Raw genomic sequence first — 20,809 nt, forward strand, 5'->3', positions numbered from 1 at the left:
TAGTAATTTAGTAAATAATAACCCGTTACCAGTAGAATAAAAGGGTATGCTAGATTCGTTGAAAAGTATGTAACAGGCAGAAGGAAGCGTTTCCGACCATATATGGTATAATTAAATAATTTTCACTAGTTAGACTAACTCGCGAGGATATTCAGTTGTAAAATATTTTTTATATATTCAAGGTTTTTGGTAACATAGACTGGGCTGATAATACTGATCAAGATATATAAAATCAATATATATGTCGGAAACAGAGTCAATTTTTATTTTAAGCCGCAGCAAGTCGGGTATTAACCACTCCAATTCCTTAGTTAGCCACTCTCATCACACGGCGTCGCTAATACTCTATTTCACCATCCAATTGTGACGATATGTCCTTGCTCGGATGGCTCAGGGATGGACAGGATTCGTTTCAGGAATTTATATTTGGGTGAGAATGGTTTGAAAGGCCATTCAGGCCTGCCAAAGTGAGAATGGTTTTGCGATGCCGTTTAGGTCTACAAAAGTGAGAATGGTTGAAGAGGCCTCTTAGGTCTACCAAAGTGAGAATAGTTGGAGAGGTCAGAATGGTTCAGCTCTACCAAAGTGAGAAGAGTTGGAGAGGCCTTTTAGGTCTAACAAGGTGAGAATGGTTTAAGAGGTAGTTTAGTTCTGCCCAAGTGAGAATGGTTTGTATTGGAGAATAGACGGTGATCAGTAAGGACTCTTGAGTCCTTACCACTGCACTATGGGGAATTTTACCTGTTTTTTTGGCATAAATTAATATCTCGTGAACTACATATTTTAGATACGATGATAATTTTTTTTTCTAGTCTTATACACACCTTTATTATTTTGGCAAAGTGGGCGTGTCGTTTTTTTTACTCAATATATTCTTCCCTGTCTAATTCAACGTTAAAAAATAATTCATTTTCATATTTCTCTCCACAATGAGGATCATATAACATTCTTCTGCCTGTTCCAATTCGCACAACAATTTAGTAACTTCTCGCGGAAGAGGAAATCGATTATGTTTTTTAATTCGCCTGCATAAATTTAGAGAAGATATTATTGGGTCCGAAGTTTCCAATCCTCTGTTAAACACATCGGTAAAGTTAGAAATCCGACTGTGCTTTCTGGCATGGGTCTGTCGGACTTGTATGTCTTATTTCTGGATTCTGCAGCCTCTTCTCCAAAATAGCCGACAGGAAGAACTGTGTTTTCAAGATTCTGTTTGGAGTGAACCAGAATCTTGTGAACGGTCGCTATTATTGGAAGCCAGGGAAGCTTGTCAATAATTAGAGCGCACAGTATGTTGTACGGGCTTGCTTATCCACTTCCTAATGATCTTCGCTTTAGCTGGGTTAAAGACTAGTATTCTTTATATACTTATTTGTATACTTTTTATACTTTTTATATACTTACTTATTTATATAAGTACTGCAGCCAGATCGTTGAGCCCCTTCTTCGGTGCAGGTACACTCGACGCTTCCAACAAGGAGTTACGTTTCTGGAGTCTTAAGAGATCGGCTGCTGGCTTTCTTCCTCTGTCCTCTTGCTCCAAGTAGGAAATAAATAAATGAAATACCAAGTAGGTTCAAGCTAAGATTGCCTTCCGTCCATGCCGGGTATTTTACTGCAAACTTTCCAGCTTTCTATTGCATATATTCCATTCACGTGAAATATGCGTGCTTTCCTCCACTTTGATTAATTTCCAAAATGCTAACGTTGATATGCCAACAAATAATTTTGAATATTGCATTCAGTTTCTCACAAGCTAGCCATTGCATGCGCCACACTTTTGGGAGGCCCGCATTGCTAATTGACAGATTGCTACCTAAAATGTTCGCAAAAAGTCTCAGATTATGACTATTTGTTTTGAATAGGAAATTAATCACTCTACAACAGGGACTAACTCAACATTTGCGTTACATAATATAAGCCTTGGATTAATTTTTAATCCGTTAATTTTTTAACACACATTTTTGCCAACAAGTCAGGTTAAACTTCCCACAGTGCATTGTAAGAAAAAAAGCAAATGACGAAGAGTATAACAGCTGACCAGGAAGAGCGAAGCATTTTTGTTGTTTTATTGCGTTTCTGTTTCTATTTTGATTTTGAATCGTCAAGATCGTAAGTGAAAGTAAAACAAAATTAGAAATTTAGCGACGGCAGATTTGGGTTTGTATTTTGCAAGTAAGAAGCACAGATAATATTTAAAAATATTTAATTTCAATTGAATTTTATAGAAATAAAAAGTACACATTCATGGGATATGGCACAAGAAAAAGTATGCGTTCAAACTGAAAAAGCTTCATGAAAAAGCTTATTATGCAGTTTTTTAAACCGTTAGATCACAAATAACGGTGATAAAAGCACAAGAAACTTCTTATTGCTGTTGTTTTAGTGAATTTTGGCATTCTATTAAAAAAATCGTAAAGAGCAGGACGTTATATGTATGTTTATACATTACATTACATTAGATACAGTGTAGGGAAAATTAATATAAACACGTTAGTTGAATCATGGACTTTAAATTTTGTGCTCAAGGCAAAAGTAATATTTTTTAATTTTTTTTTTTTCATATTCTTATATAAGTATATTTTACAATAAGGAACAAAAATGTTTTTTTCATCTTTATATTAACTAAAATTAATAATTAACTTAATTTAAGGCGCTTGAAAAAAATAATATAAACAAAACTAAGAAAAAATTAAATTTTATGAATTATCTTATAGTAGTTGTTATATAATATTGTAACTGCTAAGCATCGACGAGGCAGTGAATTCACTAAATTGGAGCAAATTTGGGGGTTAATGTCTGACTTCACTTTTACCACAGCTCTTCCTTTTTTTTATTTAAAATCCAATACCTCTAATTCTTCTTTTTAATATTCCCCATAAATGTTCTATAGGATGTTTCGGGGATTGGGCCGGCCACTCCATAACATTAATTTTTTGGTTCTGGAACCATTTTTGGGATCATTATCCTGCATGAACTCCCATTTTAAGGGTATTTCCTCCTCGGCATATGGTTTCATAACATTCTCCAATATGTTAACGTAGTCGGAAGCACACATTTTATATTTTATACGGAATATCGGACAAACTCCAGACGCGGAACAGCATCCCCATATTATGATGATACCTCCACCTTGTTTTACAGGTTTTTTTTGTGTGCTTAGGATCAAATGCGGTATTTACCTCTGATCCGAACAAATTAATTTTGGTTTCATCAGACCATAGAAAATTTTTCCAATTTTTAGGGTCTAGGTGTCGCTTTGCAAAAGGCAGTTCTTTAGCGATATTTTTTTACTAAGCAGTGGACTTTCCTAGCCTTTCCTACCTTCAAATTCTTTTCAATTAGTCTATTTCTTTTTGTTCGACTTGACACTGATGTCTGGAAAGTATTTTTCAGGTCCGTCGACGACATAAAATGTTTTTTTTTGGAAGTTTGAATCAAAAGCTTGTCGAACTTTTGGGATGTGGCTCGCTTCCTGCCCCGTTTCTCCTTGGTATCTCTATAGTGAATCGCGGAAAACTCTTTTTTCGCAGAACAGTGCATTAGTTCAGTAATTTCCCTTTTTGATTTTCCATCGTTTTTCACTTTTTTTATATCATTTTCTACAGCTATATCCCTTTCTATATATCATCATTGCTATATCATTCTAAATACATGAAAGCCGAATTAAACAAATTTTTTTACAAAATCACTTATGAGCTAAACATACCTGAAAGTATTGAATATATTGATTTTCTTACAGAATTAACAGGGAAAAACTCAAACAAATCCCAGATATGTAGCTTGTTTCTATTAATTTATCCAGCTCAAACACGTGATCACTTTAAATATCGCTATGTACCGCAAATAACAAGAGCGAAATCAACTCAAAAAGAAGAGAACAATGAAGTACCGTTATCAGTGGCTTATGTGCTAACGGTTTATCCACATACACTTCGTACATATATAGTAATTTAGTTTTACATGCAAGAGCGATTGTTGTTTTTAATTTTTTTCCAACAGTGTATATTCTCCTGGTAGAGGATAAGCCAGAATAAATCCGTCGCTACTGATATAGAAATACATATATAGACTAATTGTAGTTAAATAAAATAAAAATATACAATATTTTTTTAACGGGACTTTGTTGGTTATATTCCTTGGAAACACTATCTCTTCTTTAGTTGGAATACAATCACTAGAAATGTACTAATAATTAATATGTATGATAACTTATACAGAAACAATGCTGAGTAACGTTTACGAAAGTATTGTAACATACTTCTTTTGGAATACATGTTTTGGAAAACGTAAGGGAATGCATCCAGAAGCCTTTCACGGAGTGCTTACAGATTCGATGTACGGGTAGTATGAAAGCGTCTTACGCCCGGCAAAATGGAATAGTAACTCTCCTAATTGGGGAAATTACACTCAAAAAAGAGTAAGGAAATAATGTGTCCCGGAATAATTCCACTTCCGACTGGGTTCACACATATGTAGTGTGCCTTACGGCATTATTTGGCTGCGTTGCCAAACCGCTGATATCGATATCATTGTACGACAGCAGTGCGCTTTCTGAGTATCTCAACTACCACTCTCATATGGTACTGGGTCTTCACACCATCTTCTCGCCATTTCACGCAGATTCTCAGACTCTGCGGAATGTGTTTGCATCGGCAGCGCATAGCTGATACAACCCACTGATGCTCTAGCTACTCACATCTGTCACCCTCTTGATGCCTTGCATTGGCAAGTTAACGTTATTGAAGCCTTCCACCTCTATTAGGAGGAAATCGGGATAATCTCCATGATCCACAAACCTGGCTAGCCGGAAAATAAACAGGTTCTTGGCAACCTTCGACCTCGAAGACTGATTGCCGCCCGGATAGTCAGGAGACGATGTGTGTCCCTTGCGGGTCCCGAAATGAGCTTGACGCTGCTGAAGTTATCCTTTGCAACAAGGTACTGGAATATCGGTAAGTCGGTAAGCTGCACCCTTTTACCAAAGACACTAGAATAATAATTATTCTAGAATAATTATTAGAATATCTAATTATTCTAGTGTCTTTGCTTTTACCTCAACCGAACGCAGCTAAGTACCTTCGAGTAACTCTGGATAGCAGATTCACATTCCAAAACATGTGAACGTGCATACTTGGTAATTGCTGTAACAATTCACTAGCTGAGTAGCTGAGTGATGTATACCGAATTAGAAGATATTAAAAACTTAAACAACGTAGATACATTTTTTGTTGTAGTTCTTCATTTGCACTTCATATCACTTTAAAAAGCTTTTGTAAATCGGTCTAAATACTGTTTAACATTATACAAAATAATAACATGGACCTAAAATCTACTTGAGGACATAGACAAACACTGTAAAATAAATTAACTATTGGTAAAGAATAACTACATGTACTTAAAAGTAGTTAGAGTTATCTATTAATACACTATTTACAAAATGTATGACTTGACATTGACATTGAATAAAAACGCTTTTGGTGGGTGTTGAGCGATAAGAGGTTTTCTAAAGCTTTCTAAAATCTAGGTGCCTCTTGGAGACTTTTGGCAGACTATGTCCATACAGAGGTAGGAATTAGCCCTTCCTTACTAGTTCCAGGCGGCGTAAGGACCTCCTTGTTCAGGAAGTCCAATGGCAGGTTGACCAGGTAACCCTAAAATCAAAAATATAATACATTAGTGTGATTCAGTTAACCGTTTTTATTGCAATAACAAAAACTACATATCTACATCTATAAGACGGACATGGCCAGATCGACAGGGCTATTGATCCTGATCAAGAATATATATACTTTAAATAGTCGGAAACGCTTCCTTCTACTTGTGAAATTCTTTTCAACGAATCTATTTACCCTTTTACTCTACGAGTAACGGGTATAACAATTGAGAATGCTGTGTCGAGTTTCCCGACTATCAGATACTCATTACTCAGCTAGTGAAAGTGCGAACGAGAAATTTCAACAATATGTGGAATATCGGTAGAAATTGGGGAAACAAATAAAAAATGAAAAAAAGAGTGGGCTTGGCAAAAAGTTTTTTAGCAAATCGATAGAAATTTACAAGACTAATAAAATAATATAAACATATCTAAACCTTCTTCAAAAGTCTGGGCGAAGCAGTTTTGGGCGGTTTGTGTGCGTTAGAGTGGGCGTGGCAACACCATTTAACAAACTTTTCAACGAATCTAGTATACCCTTTTACTTTATGAGTAAAGGGTATAATTATACGGGCAACAGCGCTATTACCACTCGCGATTTGAATTCATATTTGAAAATACTACCTGAATGTCGTTGGCCCTGTTGGCAGCTAGCTCTGGGTCGGTCTTGGCAAGCGGCGGCTCCTCCTGGTATTTGCGAAGGCTGGCAAAGGTCTTTACAAAGTCTGTGGGGATGCACTTAAAGACCTCGTCGTAAATCTCAGTGTTCTGGGTTGAAATCCTACGCCAGGTGCCGTGCCAAAACTTGTCGCAAACAGGATCACTAATGTCCAGGTCGGACCGACTGGAACCTTCGCTTTCCAGGAGGCCTGATTGAAAAACATTGTAAGATTTAGATCAACGAACCGAATAGCAGCAAAAGACATTACTGACCCAAGTGTTCTTTAAAAAGATATTTTCGAAGGCGACCGGCAAACACTCCGCTCGGATACTTCTTGCCATTCATGCGTCCGTCCTCAAACTCCTCATCCATAATGATAGCCGCTATCTCGGAGTCCCGCTTCCCGATCATTGAGCGATCGTTAATGTTCGCCGAACCACAGATCACCACACGATCGTCGGCTATCAGGAGCTTTGAGTGGACATATATCAGCTCCGTTATGGGTGTGTTGTTCAAGAAGGAATGGTTGCGCAGGCTGTGGAATGAGATGTAGTTTTGCGGATTGGCAATACCCATCTCCTGCAGTCGGTTCAAAATTGCGGAGCGTCCCCTGCAAGTATGGAAGTGCGAACGAAAAATTTCAATATTATTTGGAATATCGGTAGAAATTGGGGCAGAAAACAAATGAAAAAATAACCTAAAACTTTTTAAATATGGTCGTGATAGTTTTGGGCGGTTTGTGGGCGTTATAGTGGCGGGGGAAAAAGTTTATTGGCGCAAAATTTCAAAACATTTTTCAAAATTGTGGGCGGGGGCAGTATGGTCGTTAGAGTGGGCGTGGTAACATAAGAAAACCAACTTGCTCTGCGCAAGGATTCTTCATGCTTAATCTCAACTTTAGCTTCCTTAGTTCCTTACCTGGAAATGGATGCATAGTTCCAGTGCGTAATGGCTCTGACTGCTATCCCAGTACTGCCACCCACGTCGCCCTCGAAGCCCGGAAGGAGCGGCATAATCACATAAACTCGGAAAGGCTTACGTTCCCTAGAAGAGATTAACTTTAGACTTGCTATATACAGGATAAGTATTGGTTTTCATACTTGTGCGCCCGTACAATCCGCTTAAAGAGTGTCTCCCCGATTTGATTCCGCACATTGTTATGGGCGCCTGGCACACCCATGCCCAACTGCATGGTGATGAAAAATTGGTTTTCGATGTACACGTAGTGCTGCGCCTTGGTGATCGTCTGGATGTAGGCATCGTGGATGCTCTGCTCCACCAGATCCGCCTCTATAAAGCCGCAGCTCCAGGCGGAGACGCTCCGAAGTAGCTGGCACGTGACCCGCTGCTGACGGTTTTGCTGCAGGGTCGGATTCAGCCTCACTTGGTGATAGCTCTTTGGCATCAGATAGGGGAATCTTGTGTTCTCGCGCAGTTTCTCCAACTTCATGGCGTTCCAGCGCTGGATGAAGTGGCGGGCCACATCCCTAGCGGAAGTACCCACCACACACAGACCTACGTCGTGCCAGGGCATCCGCGGTGTTGTTGTTCGATCTATGATATCCACGAACGGCGAGTTTAGGTTCATCCAGTCCTTAAGTATAAAGTTGGAGTAATCCTTGCCGAACCAGTACTTGGCCTGGCCGCAGAACTCACTGAGTATTTGTGTGCTGCTAGTGGTAATTGCCACCTCCCCCCCACCTGAAGCCATGTTAGGGTTGACTTCGTGGTCCGTGACATCCTCGGACTCGATAGTGTACACCTCGGCTGATTTTTCCTCCGCCTCCGTGGCTGTTAGTCGGTGCATAAAGTCCTTGCCCATGCGGGCGCCCTTCATCGCGTTGTTCTTCAGGCGATCGAGTACGTTCTTGCGCTCCATTTCAGGGGTGTTGAGTTTCATTCCCTCTAAAGCGATTCCCGATTCAGCGGGAGTGTCGCCCGGACTCGAAACGAGCGTAGAGGGTATAAGCAGGCGATCACCTGGCTTTAGAGTTTTCAACTCTATGCTAGTACTGGGCTCCTGCGGGGGTGAAGACGGTGGCCTCTCCTTGGCGGACATATCGTAGTGGGCATTCCGCGACGACTTTCGTGATCCGAAAGCTGAGTCCGTGTCGTCTTTGGTGAAGTATAGGCTCGGCGTTCGACGCGCGCTGCCAGAAAAAGATGCCGTGGATATGCTTCCCAGATCCGTGAGCCGATGATGGTGGTCGTCCCAACGCCCATAGCATAAATCAATACCTCCCATGAAGGCATAGGTCTGATCGATGACGACGATCTTTTCGTGATGGGCCCACAGCAAAATACCACCTCTAGCGTGGTCCGGATGACGCATGACCTTTAACGAACATTTAGTAGGTTAAGTCAGGACTACAGAAAGCTTCATAGATGCACATAAGCTAATTATATTTTCTTCAAACTTACTTTGATGTTTTCGTGCTTGGCCAGCGTGGACTTGCTGTAGTAGCTGTTGATGCCAAGAGCCATTTCGACCTCCTTGTATAGCAGCACGAAGATACGCACGCCCTGTTCGGCTTTTCGCAACAAGATCTTGTCCAGACGCCAGTAGTCTCCGTCGAGGGCGGGTCGCTTCATGTAAATCTCGGGGCTGAGCCACCAGTCGGCAATGTAGATCTCCTCGAGGGCTGCCTCCAAGCCGTCGGCCACGGCTGACATGTACTGGGCGCCGTCTACATACCACGTGGCATGGCTGTTGGCGCGCATCGGTGCGAAGGCCATGTGCGGATTGGGCAGGGTGAAGTCGCGCGCATACGAGTTGGCCATGTTCTTGAGGTACTGCATCCACTCCTTACACTTGCGCCGTGTCCAGCACTTGAGCACAATGTGACGGTTGTTCGTCAGCACCTGCAAGCCCTTGCGCATTCCCGTCTGGTAGATACCCGTGGACACGTCGAAGCCCTGATCGAAAAGGATCACTGCCCGGATGCTGCCGTCTGTTGGGCGGATGTAGCCGAAGCAGGTCTCTTTTACGAAGAACCATCGGTTCCGCCACGTGCCGCACACTACGTCGGAGCAAAAGTAGTTGCAGCGCACGCAGCAGTTCTTTTGAAAGCAGCCGAAGAAATTGCATCCCGCTTGCCCCGGTCTCGTTGATCCAGTTCGCTTTAAAATCAATCCTTCCTTGCCCTTAATGCCCATTCCCGGAACGAAGGACACATTGGACGCCTCCACGAAGTTTAGCTGTAGTAAATGAATTGGGATTTAGTCGGGTTTTGCGAAAGAACATATTATTATGTCTCGACTTGTACCTACCGTTTCGTGGTGGGATCGGTACAAACTTATGTTCAGCAGGTTGTACAAGTAGTCCTCCAGCTGCTTGATCCTGACGCTCAGGTTCTCCACGGTGACCAGACTCTCAGGACGATTGGGGAACCGCGGTAGCTTCCGTTTCTTCTTTTTTTTGCGCTTCTTTTGAATGCGTCGCGGCGTAAAACCCGCCAGAATGGAGCTGTGATTGGGACTTAGGATAGCCATGGCATTGTTGCCGTTACTGCTGGCGATTTTGCTGCTCCTGCCGTCAGTCCTCAGCGGTGTGCTAGTCTGCTTGACCTTGGTGTGGGAAGGAAGGTCCTTCAAAGTGGACTCGTCAGCCATCTCTCTGGCAGTGGCCTTCAGCGTGGTACGCTTCTCCTTGTGACTGCGACTGGGAAAGGGAATGTTGAGCGAGGTGCGGAAAAAGCTGAGCTGCTGGTGCAGCGAGTTAAAGTGCTTGTAGCGCCGCTTGATCGTCCATTTGAAGGGACCATGGGTCAGCTCGATTGTGTATCTGCGCAAAAGAAAAATCGTATGTAAAAACGTAATGTAAATTGCTAATTCCTGTAAGTGGTGGCAAAAGAAAACTAAGCCAATTTGGCGATTTCTAGGCGTTACAAACAACAGCGTTCTAAAACAAACTTGCATAAGCTTTTATTAGATCGTACGGACAAACGGACGGACATGGTCAGATCGCCCGGCTAGTGATCCTGTTCAAGAATATAAATACGAAACGCTTCTTTTATAGTATGATTCTAGTATGATTGGATTTCACTCACAGGTTGGGATTTAGCAGATGGGTGGTGACGCTGCGTTCCGTATCGACGATCCGGACATGAATCTCACGTCCGGGAATGAAGACCTTGCGCTGAAACGAGTTGAACTTGACGCTCGGCCCGTATATGCTGGTGAATGGTATTTCGTGTCGCAGGACTACACTGTTGTTTTCCTCGTCGTCAAACTCCTCCTCATCGTCGTCCGTCTCCTTGCGCTCCACCAGCACCGGCTTGTCGCCCACGTTGGATAGGATGGTCACCGAGTCAGGAAAGGCGAGGGTCTCATCGTACTCAGAATCCACCAGGGAGAACTGAAATTCTGGCAAGCAGCGGTTTTGATGCTCCTCTGCCGCTTCGTCCGTGCAGTCCGGGAACACCTCCCCCTCATCATTGTTGGAGTTCTCCCCCGACGCGTCCTCTTCCCCGCTGCCGCGTTCGTCGTCCGAGTTGCTGAGTGCGTAGGGCGGCAAGGCGCCTCCAACGGTGCTGGCATCTGCCATCGCCTCGAACTGGGCAAAGTAGTAGGAACTGTCTATATCATCGTAGCCTCTGTTGACGTAGCCGCCGTAGTGCGCCGGCCGGTACACATCGTCATTGGGGTGTTCAACTGCAAGTTGACAAATAAAAAGATTAGTTATAAAGTATACATCTAAACAGATATAAGTATTGCATGAAGGAATAACAAAAAACAAGAGAGAACGTTATTGTCGATTTCCTAGGCTATCAGATACCCGTTACTCACCAAACGGGACTGCGAACAGGAAAGTTCAACATCCTTTTTGGCATCTCGATAGAAATTCACAACAGTAATTTACAATAAAATTTAAAAAATGTTCAATAGTGGGAGCGTGAGAGTTGTGGGCGGTTGGTCACCATTAGAGTAGGCGTGCCCAAAATGTTTTTGGTATATCGATAGAAATTATAAAAACAAACAATAAAATGACAAAATTTCAACACATTTTTTAAAAGTGTGTTTTGGGTGGGTGTTATTGGTCGGGGCAACATGTCGTCTATGCATGCTTCATCTAAACTTTTTAGCACTTATAGCTCCTGAAAGCTCGAAGTTCATACGGACGGACAAGCGGACATGGACAAATCGACTCGGCTAGTGATCCTAAACAAGAATTACACTTTATATGGGCGGAAGAGCTTCCTTCTGTTAACCTGTCAACGAATCTAGTTGATTACTCTACGAGTAGCGGTTATAAATGAAAAGAGACCCTTTACGGCAAAATCTCATGACTATCAGAAATATATTTCTTACTTCCCTAGTTTCAAACTCATGAATCCTGCGGCATTTTGTGTTATTTGTGTAAAATCAACAAAATAAAATATTTGGCACAACTCCTATGAATTTACAATTAAAAGAAAATATACGGAAGCGTTATGAAAATATCAGAGAAAATATCTATTATGGTTAAGTATTGTCGAAAATTAAAGTTTTTAGGGAGTATCAATTTTGCTATTAAATGTATTCGACAGCGTTATAAAAGGGTTAGTAACTTTCTGTGTTATGTTGGGTTGGATTGCTAAGAACTTCCGAAACACTGGAAAACATCCATTTGATTTTTGTAAAAAACGATTTGACAGCGCTGCAAATTATATTTAAAATTATATTTAAGCGAGCAAAGCTTGGAGAATACATATTTGTGGTTTAGTGACGAATGTTTGAATGTTCGAAATGTCATGAATGTAAATGAATACCATTTATATGGAATTAAATACATTTATATAGATAAATGTATCAGAACCTGCTAAGTTTAGATTAATAAATGTTAATGTCCCCTGGCTCAACGGCCTGTGTTGTAACCATTAAATGGTAATAATTAGCGAATGCTGTCTCCATTCCAAAAAGAAGCTCGGTCAAGATCACAGCTTACGACATGTGATGTAGTTAAGTTTAATTCCTCTCCGCTGAACTTGACATAGGAACCCTGCTTGGCCCTTACAGCCATTTCGAGCCCCATAAATACACTCGACGCAGCTTCGTCCGCAAATATAGGCATTTTCTTAGCCAGTGCAAGTCAGTCTACTGGCTAAGAAGAAAATTGTATTGGTTACTCGCACTACGCACTCCAGAGGATCATTTTAAGTATTTAAGTATTAAGGCACCTTGTTGAGATACAAATTTGCCATATAACTGTCCTAGTCTCTACGGTTGTGGTTCCCCACAATATTTGAAGTTCAGAAATGCAATACGCTTCGAGCTGATTGGCATTTAGATAGCAAGTCGAAATAAAACGGCGCAACAAATAGATTAGGGCGTACTGCACAGTAGGTAGGCCAAACAATGATGATTAAGTGAGTTTATCGATACGACACAGCTTTGCAAAAGAGCACAGGAAAGAGTGCACGGGTTCGGTTATCGACGACAGCAATAAACAGAATAAATCAGTATTTAGTCAAGTGCTTTGATTGGCAGACAATAACAGGTGTCCTGTCACCTATGCCCAAAGTATCTTTATGCCTGCCTGCTGCATGCTGCGCACATACTGCGGGATACAAATACATATCTTTGGGGAAATATGTAGGGAAGTAAGAAAATTGCTTTGATGTATTGAAACAATTGGTGCCTTATCACTTGTGATAATTAAAATAAACAGGGACGCCGAGTGCAAAGAATTTGATAATGGCCCTCAACGATCAATGACATTGGAGCACTACAAACAGACCCTATCTTAATAGGTGCCATCAAGTTTTATTGACAAACTATTACATACATACACAGGCTAGCTTATGGACATGTTCAACTGGCAAGCATACATTCTTGGTATTGATTTCGTTATTTTATAGGTAGCGAAAATACCAAGCTGTTGGCATATGAAGCTCCTTATCACGAAGCTCTTTTTGCTATCAGCTCGAAGTTACCAAACAAAAACTTTTTGAGGCGAGACATTTTTTTTTTTTTTTTTTATAGCTCGAGTTCCAAGATTTATGTCAAAAGTGGGAAAATGAATCCGTTAATAAGAATTGTGTATATAAATAACTTAGTTACACCTTGGGATAATTATTAAGTCATCGACCAGCGTTTTGAGAAATTAAAAGAGGCATTAACAACCTATTTAATTTAGTACCCCAAATTGGTTAACACCTTTTCACTTTCAAAGTGATTTTTTGCCGAGCCCATTACCACATTTGTGGTGCCGAGCAAATTAACTTAAAAAGCTCTATGTTGATAAAAACTTGACACTTTTATCGCTAACAGATAAGATGAATAAGAAGTAAACACATTTTGCGCAAAGAATATAAAATTGTTCGTTAAAAGTAACTAAACTGAAACCACAAGAATGAGTTTTAATGGTGACGATTAAAACTGCGGTATCCCTTTCTACCTATTGATAAGCCATTTAAAAATCAAAATTTCTAAATCGCAGAAAAAAATTGTACACAGTAAAACTTATTTTTATTTCGGCCAATGTAAATTTTTTTATACATATTGTATGCTTTCGCAGCTTTATTAAAGCTTTTCATTGATAATGCCTGACATTCCATACTTGTTATCCAAATGTCCTCAGCCCGAGGACGTTTATTTTGAATCGCTTTTGCTTAGCGGGTTTTGTAAGTGGTTGGTGTCCCAAAAAGGTCATTAAACCCACTGAAACCCCACGCTTGCTCCACCTGACCTACACACAATGGCAAAGAAATCGAAACTTCCTGTTGCAGTGATCGAGCATGAGTACAAATGTAAATCAGGCTCAATATATTTATAACAATATCGGTAAGTATCGCTACTTGCAGCGCGTTGTGCATTTTAAAGTCGGTTATGAATCATTTACTAATGGCACCGTTAGGCGGAGCCCAACACGCAATTTGCAGGGGCAAGAAGTGGACAAAGACTTATATAAACCAAAGGAAACGGGTAATGTTTTGTTAATTTATTATTTAGGCAATAAACCGTTATCAGTTCTTTGATCCCCCACACATATTTCGGTTCTACTGCACACCCATTGTTATGAATAGGCCCAAACTGAGACGCTGCAAACTCGGTGCTGAAAGATTTTTCACTTTTACAAACCATAATATTATGCCAACCAGTTCTAAAGGTTGAAATATCTTAACAAACTCGTTCACTCTTATCTCATCGCACGATGACGCAAAAATTTCATTGTCACTCTACGGGAGCCAAGTAATCTATGCAGATGAATAATCTAAACATTACCCATGCTGGCCATCAGCTGTGAAATGCTGCGGCGATGACGTCGGACCTGCAAATGTGGCAAGTTGGCGCTCGGTGACGCCTGCCGGGGCAGCTGCAGTTCCTGGGCCTCATGGTTGTTGCTGGTTGTGGTATCCACGCTCTTGGCCATCATAGTTGTTTGCGATTTCCGTGGTGCTATTAAATGGACCTATTTTATTTTTGGCAATCGGTTTCTGGCTTTATACGGCTCCAGCCTTTTGCATTTCTCAGTCGCATCGGCACTACGTGTAAACGATGTCGGTTCTGTGGCCTGCGGTGGCTGATTAAACCAGAAATTATAAATACCGCGTTTGCGTATGCCAATTGATGGACTGACTGCCGTGTAGGCTCTTCCAAGTATGAGAAGTAGAGAAAAGAAAGATACTTCGTGCCACGGCAATAATCATTTAAATCAATTTTGCGTGATATAAAGAAATCGAAATTATTCGAGTTCTTTAAAAATATTTATTTTTTGAAAACTTTTCTTTTCAGTTTTATTTGAATTCCTTTCTTCTTTATTCTTTTAGCATCTACAGTAAAAGTGCCTTGCACTGAAAAATAATTAATTAAATTTTTATCATGGCATTTCGTTATCTTTGCGTGAACACAAAACTCAAGTTTTGCAAATACAACTGAATGTTGAATGCTGTTTATATTCGTTCGTATTTGGCTTTTGGCACTTCCAGCTCATTAAGGGTTTGCACAATGGCCAACTAACACACTCACAAATTGTTTTGTTTTTTCTGCTTTCGCATATTTCACTTTTGGCACTTGGCACTATCAGACTTAATTGGCTCGAAATTGTTACTTTTTATGCGACATCGGGGGTTTTAAATCGTATCTTTGCATCTCATAGATGCTTATCAACTTGAAGTGCGTCGGAAAGATGGTCACGTTTGCGTGCGATATGCAGCTTTTTGTTTACTTTTCGAGACACCGACTAACGGAAGTTCCAGAACCGAAAATAGCGCGACGTCGCATTGAATTCGGCAAAGAGAGTAATGCCACGCTATGTGAAAAAAACCAGACTGAAGACACCTCGCACTCACACTTTGAGCCCCGGCAAAAAGCTCACTTCACCGCCACGATCTGCGATCCGCGAGAAACGTTGCGACAGCTTGGCCGACACTCCAGTTAATAATATTAACTAAACTTGGCGGCGCTGCCAAAAGCTTAGGTCGCTGTGCTCAAAACGGTTAACGGGTAACGGTTACGGCGAGAGCGCCAATGCCGCAAGTTGACGAGGGAGAGGGAGTTTTGTAGAGCACAGCTGTGAACTTCAAAACAGCTGGCAAAGCTTTTCGTAGTCCCCATAAGCCATTGAAATGCGATAGCACGAAAACCCTTCTACTATCCGAAGATCCTATGCAAAATCAAACTCAGAGGCAAGGTCATCCACAATCCGCAAGAACAAGTTCTCCGCCGATGCATTGCAACTGGTAATGGCTCTACAAGCTTTCCAAAGCTTTCTACGCGATTCACACACCTCTTGAAAACGCTGATCGAGTACGGGCCTATTGTTGGACCCGCAACAATGGTCGAGGAGTCGATGAGTCACAACGCCACTTTAGGTGTGCATTAATATCTATTGCGGCTATCTTATCGATACCACTAGACTCGGGAGCAATCGCTGTAATCAGAACTCATTATATGTACGACCCCAATGAACTACGCAGGCAAAATAAACCGAATTACAATTATGCTTTCGATTAGATTGGCCTCGCGTGGCAACTGAATGTCAGTAACACAAATGATTGATACCTAGTGCGAGACTAAATCAATAAGTTTATTTTGAAAAGTACATATGTTTTCGAAATGATTTCCAAGTTTTATCAAACAAGAACAACTCTTGGCGCAGTAAAAAACAAGTGACGATCGCACCCTTAACATACCAAAGTTCTGATATCAACTTTTGTGATATATAATATACTATATTAGACGGGGAGACAAGTTTTTATTTTGTCAAAAACAAATTTCACTTATTTACATTTGCATTTTATAAAAATCCACTTTCGTCCCGAATGAGCCCAATGAGCAAAAACATATGATTTCACAATGTTACGTGTGAACAATATTAATGCTTAAATTCGAATTAATTAGATCTTTGTTATCTCCCATAAAACTAAAAATATCGACCTTCCTAAATGTCATTTCGTGTTTCTGCCACTCAAAGGAACTTTGGAGCTAAATTTCATTTGTTTATTAGTGTTGTCTTTTCTTAAATAATGTTGTAAAATACTCCTTCCTAAGAGTTCCCCAAGTCGAGAAACAAAGACCCACATTTTGAATACATATATTCTCTCATAAAAATAAATCATCTTCATTATAAAAGAAACAAGATACTCGTTTACTCAGCTAGTGGAAGTGCGAACTAGAAATTCATTTTGCGACAAATAAAAATAAAAATAAAAATAAACAAGATAGGATGCTATAGTCGAGTTCCCCAACTATCAGATACCCGTTACTCAGCTAGTGGAACGTGCGAAAAAAAAAATGTTTTTCAAACATTTGGGCGTGATAGTTTTGGGCGGTCTACCTCCCGAGTGGGCGTACCAAACCGATTTTTTGCAAATAAATAGAAATTTAAAAGACTAATAAACAAATAAAAATATATCAAAACAAACTTGAGTTGCATCTATGTCTCTGAAATCTGCATGCCAAGCTTCTATAGTTCCTGATACGGACGGACAGACAGACGGACGGACTGACGAACGGACAGACAGACATGGCCAGATCGACTAGGCTATATTCACGAATCTAGTATACCATTTTACTCTACGACATCCTAGTCCAAATAATGCCTGTTTAAAAAAGTCCCAGCAGAATTTGCGTATCATATAAATTGCATTCAACGTTTGCGCAAAGTATTTAAAAAAAAACAAGAGATTAGCGGTGTGCGAACAAGAAATTACTACATTTTTCTTGCATACCGATAGCAATTATGAAAAAAATTAATGGGAAAAAAATTAAAAAATTGTGTAAAAGGTCAAGAGTGTGGGCGTGACAGTTTTAAAGAGGGCGTTACAAAAGTGTATTTGGTATATCGATAGAAATTGGCCAGGGAAAGAATAAAACAAAACCATTTTAAAACATTTTTCACCGCTAGAGTGGGCGTGGCAATATGAGTAAACAAACTTTCTCGGAGTCTACGTCTCTGGAATTTGCATGCTTAATCTCAACTTTCTTCATGTGCATATAGTATTTTATTTTATATCATGATAAGATGACTTTAACATAAATACAGAAAGTGTGGGGAAAGGGTACTCCGATTTACAGACTGTAATACTACTTGTAACATTTAACATGTTACATGTATTTTTGATATAAGATGGTTTTGTGATCGTTGTTGGAAAATTAGCTACATTCTATAATTCTTAAGTTCTATGGGTTTATTGTTCGATTTTAATAATACCACTATAAGCCTTGTCACACTTGTGAAGTATAAGTGACGATAAGATAAGATATCTGCTTGTCATTAAAGACAGAGTATAATGTAAGTATTGGTTTCGAGGTACATTTTCTAATAAAGTTAAATGCAGGTCCAAAATGTAAGCAGCTTTACATTGTGGACGTTACATTGGGTATGGCAACGTTCTGAAATAGTCTTCGGTATGCGAAGCATTTAAAGCCTGCATATATTAACATAGGCTTTTTAGCCTTTACAATTCCGGTGATTTCGATTCATATGGACAGACGGACGGACAGAATCGAATTGGTACGTAATCTTGATCAATAATATATATACTTTATCGGGTCCGAATGGCTTTCTTCTACACGTTACACACTTTTAAACGAATCTGGTATACCCTTTAACTGAGCCAGGGATCTGGGACTAAACAAGAAGAAGTAGGAACATATGTACATATGTATGTACATACATATATGTACGTATCCATAATATCACCGACACCGACATCCTCATAGCAACGGGTATCTGATAGTCGAGGAGCTCGGGGGGACATTTTTGGGGGAATATGAGCATTTTTGTAGGGTAGTTTGTTGGTATGTCCTAAAATGTTATTCGGTGTACCTACCCTTCTCCCATATGATGTTAAAGAGGTGTTTTGGAATTCTAAACTGCTTAATTGCCTCGAATTTTTTAAAAGATATATAAATAACAAAAAAAAAAGGATGTAAAACCATTTTTCGTCACAAAAGGTGAAATAATATCTTTCTTATGTTGAAAAGTTTTTACTACTATTTGTAAATATCACTTCAATGTGATTATACGAATTTAAAGCACTCACATGTTTGCGGCAACTGCTGAAAATAATTTAAGCTCGTAATCCAGTGCCAGAAGTTGTGGCTCAACTTCTCCCTGCTTGAACTCCAAGCCGTATACAGTGGAATCACTCACACTAAAAGCGGGAGACTTGGGCAGTGGGTTAAGTGTGTGTACATATGTGCACGTATATGTATTTCTTCATGTATGTATATGCTTTTGTTTGGCAGACTTAACACTTTGATAATTAATACAATAAGATCAAATCAATTGAGGCGCCACATGAACACGTTTCGTGAGACCATAAGAAAAGCAATTTACGAATATTAAAATGTTGATCAATGGCACACACACTTCTATCGCGGCACTTTATTATTGGTGTAGAACGAGACCCCTTGGGCAAATATTTCCTCAAATCTTTGCTTGTGACTTTTGTGGCTTTTGTTTGGCGAGAGAGCGCCGACCCGCGTCGCTATAAGTCAAATTCGAAACTAATCAAAACGCCAGACGATCGTGGAAGTGAGCCCGATCAGCACAGTTTTCTCACTGGAAGCGCGATGGAGAGACGCGCAGAGAGAAAGTTTATTGAGCTTGGCACGCGTTTTTGCTTTCCACAGATCCAGGCTAAACAACATTTGATTTATTTTTCACTTAACAATTACTTAGGACCTTTCCACTTAAATTTGAATGTTCACGTTTTACCGTTCGCGTTCATCGTATTCCACGCCTAGCAAAACTCACTTGACTGACCAAACTAACTGACATTCTGAGAAGGAGCTTTCGCCTGGAAAGCTTAAGCGAGTCAGACACAACACATGCATACATATATATACATACATATGTACGTATGCTTCGATCAAACAGCTGATCCAAAAACGTTAATATGACTCTTAAACTTTAAACTGTCAACTACAATAACAAAGCGTTAAGAAAAATGCGAAGAAAGCTGGCAAATTTTACGAATTTATGTAACTTATTGGCAAGGTTCTATCAAAGACATTGGAATAATTCTAGAAATTTTTTTCTGTATCTAGATCATTAGGACCTAAAAATTTTACCCTACCAAAGGATTCGTTTTTTCATTCCGAATAAAATATTTATGTTTTTGTTTTCAGCCTCTTACTTCTTGTTTTGGTGCACGTGTTTTACGACTTTTAGCTAAGATGAGCTTAGACCCATTTTGGTGGACATTTTTTGAAAATACATATATTTTACATATACTTGCCTTCAAACTTACTCAAAATTCATGTCGAAATATTTTTAAGCAAAAGAAAGTCATTTTGATATTTTATTAGGGAGAGAACAAGCAAACCAAAAAGATGTCGCGCTACCACCCAAAAAACACTATAAAATATCACATATATCATGTATACATATATCATATATCATATGTGCATTTTTGTGATCATAAAGTCGATTTATTTATATATGTAATTTGAATGTAGCATTCTATGCTTTCTATCTGCTCCTTTTCGTCATATACTTTACTAAATATGTGTGGAACTGAAAGCCATTTCTATAATATTGAAAATTTTTCCTTTAACCCTCTCTGCTAGAAATATTTTTTTGACTCACTGTATAAAACTAGAAGGTTAAGATTAAAAATTTAGATTCTGGAGACTCAGCGCGAGTTTGTTTTAGAAGTTTGCCAAGCCCACATACCGCCCAAAACTGTCAATCCACCACACTTTTAAAAAATGTTTCGATTTTATAATTTGTCTTGGCCATTTCTATCGATGTGCCAAACATATTTGGGCAACACCGACTCAAAGCGCCAGAATTATCCATATTGAGATGATTGTTGAATAAGGCATAAGCCAGGGCAGATCGAACAATCAAACTTCACAGAAATAAAAAAATGTTTCCCAAAAGTTGTAATATAATATGGTTTTATTTCTATATTTAGATATATTATTTAAATTCTTTCGACTACATTAGTTTTCATTTTCTCAGAAAAAAGTAAAATATTCCATTAAAATGTTTCAAAAACATACCAGAGATAAAACTCATAAATTCCGCGAACCTCTCACAAGGTGGAAAAAGAGTT

General features: G+C 39.7%; 1 protein-coding gene across 2 annotated transcripts; it reads right to left on the bottom strand.

The window, feature by feature from the left end:
- Positions 1-5,229: 5,229 nt before the first annotated feature.
- On the bottom strand, positions 5,230-19,675 carry LOC6540960 (phospholipase D2). Of its 2 annotated transcripts, XM_001970731.3 has the most exons (10): positions 15,267-15,564; positions 14,523-14,820; positions 10,367-10,970; positions 9,588-10,101; positions 8,739-9,515; positions 7,418-8,652; positions 7,236-7,361; positions 6,590-6,927; positions 6,281-6,525; positions 5,230-5,654 (listed from the first exon to the last, which is right to left on the bottom strand). In XM_001970731.3, the coding sequence occupies exons 2-10, from the start codon at positions 14,671-14,673 to the stop codon at positions 5,553-5,555; spliced, it is 4,092 nt and encodes a 1,363-aa protein (XP_001970767.1). In that variant the 5' UTR covers positions 14,674-14,820; positions 15,267-15,564; the 3' UTR covers positions 5,230-5,552. The 2 variants fall into 2 exon arrangements, with proteins under 2 accessions (XP_001970767.1, XP_026834900.1); XM_026979099.1 differs by lacking the exons at positions 14,523-14,820; positions 15,267-15,564 and adding an exon at positions 18,788-19,675.
- Between the last annotated feature and the right edge of the window lie 1,134 nt (positions 19,676-20,809).

The sequence above is a fragment of the Drosophila erecta genome, unplaced genomic scaffold (assembly GCF_003286155.1).
Source record: "Drosophila erecta strain 14021-0224.00,06,07 unplaced genomic scaffold, DereRS2 tig00000055-arrow-pilon, whole genome shotgun sequence".
In the NCBI taxonomy this organism is placed as follows: Eukaryota; Metazoa; Arthropoda; class Insecta; order Diptera; family Drosophilidae; genus Drosophila; species Drosophila erecta.

Coding starts and splice junctions, on each gene's coding strand:
- LOC6540960 (XM_001970731.3), bottom strand. CDS start 14,673: ATGATGGCCAAGAGCGTGGATACCACAACCAGCAACAACCATGAGGCC. Junction 8,653..8,738: donor CCAAGCACGAAAACATCAAA/GTAAGTTTGAAG, acceptor TGTTCGTTAAAG/GTCATGCGTCATCCGGACCA. Junction 5,655..6,280: donor ACAGGGCCAACGACATTCAG/GTAGTATTTTCA, acceptor TTTTGATTTTAG/GGTTACCTGGTCAACCTGCC.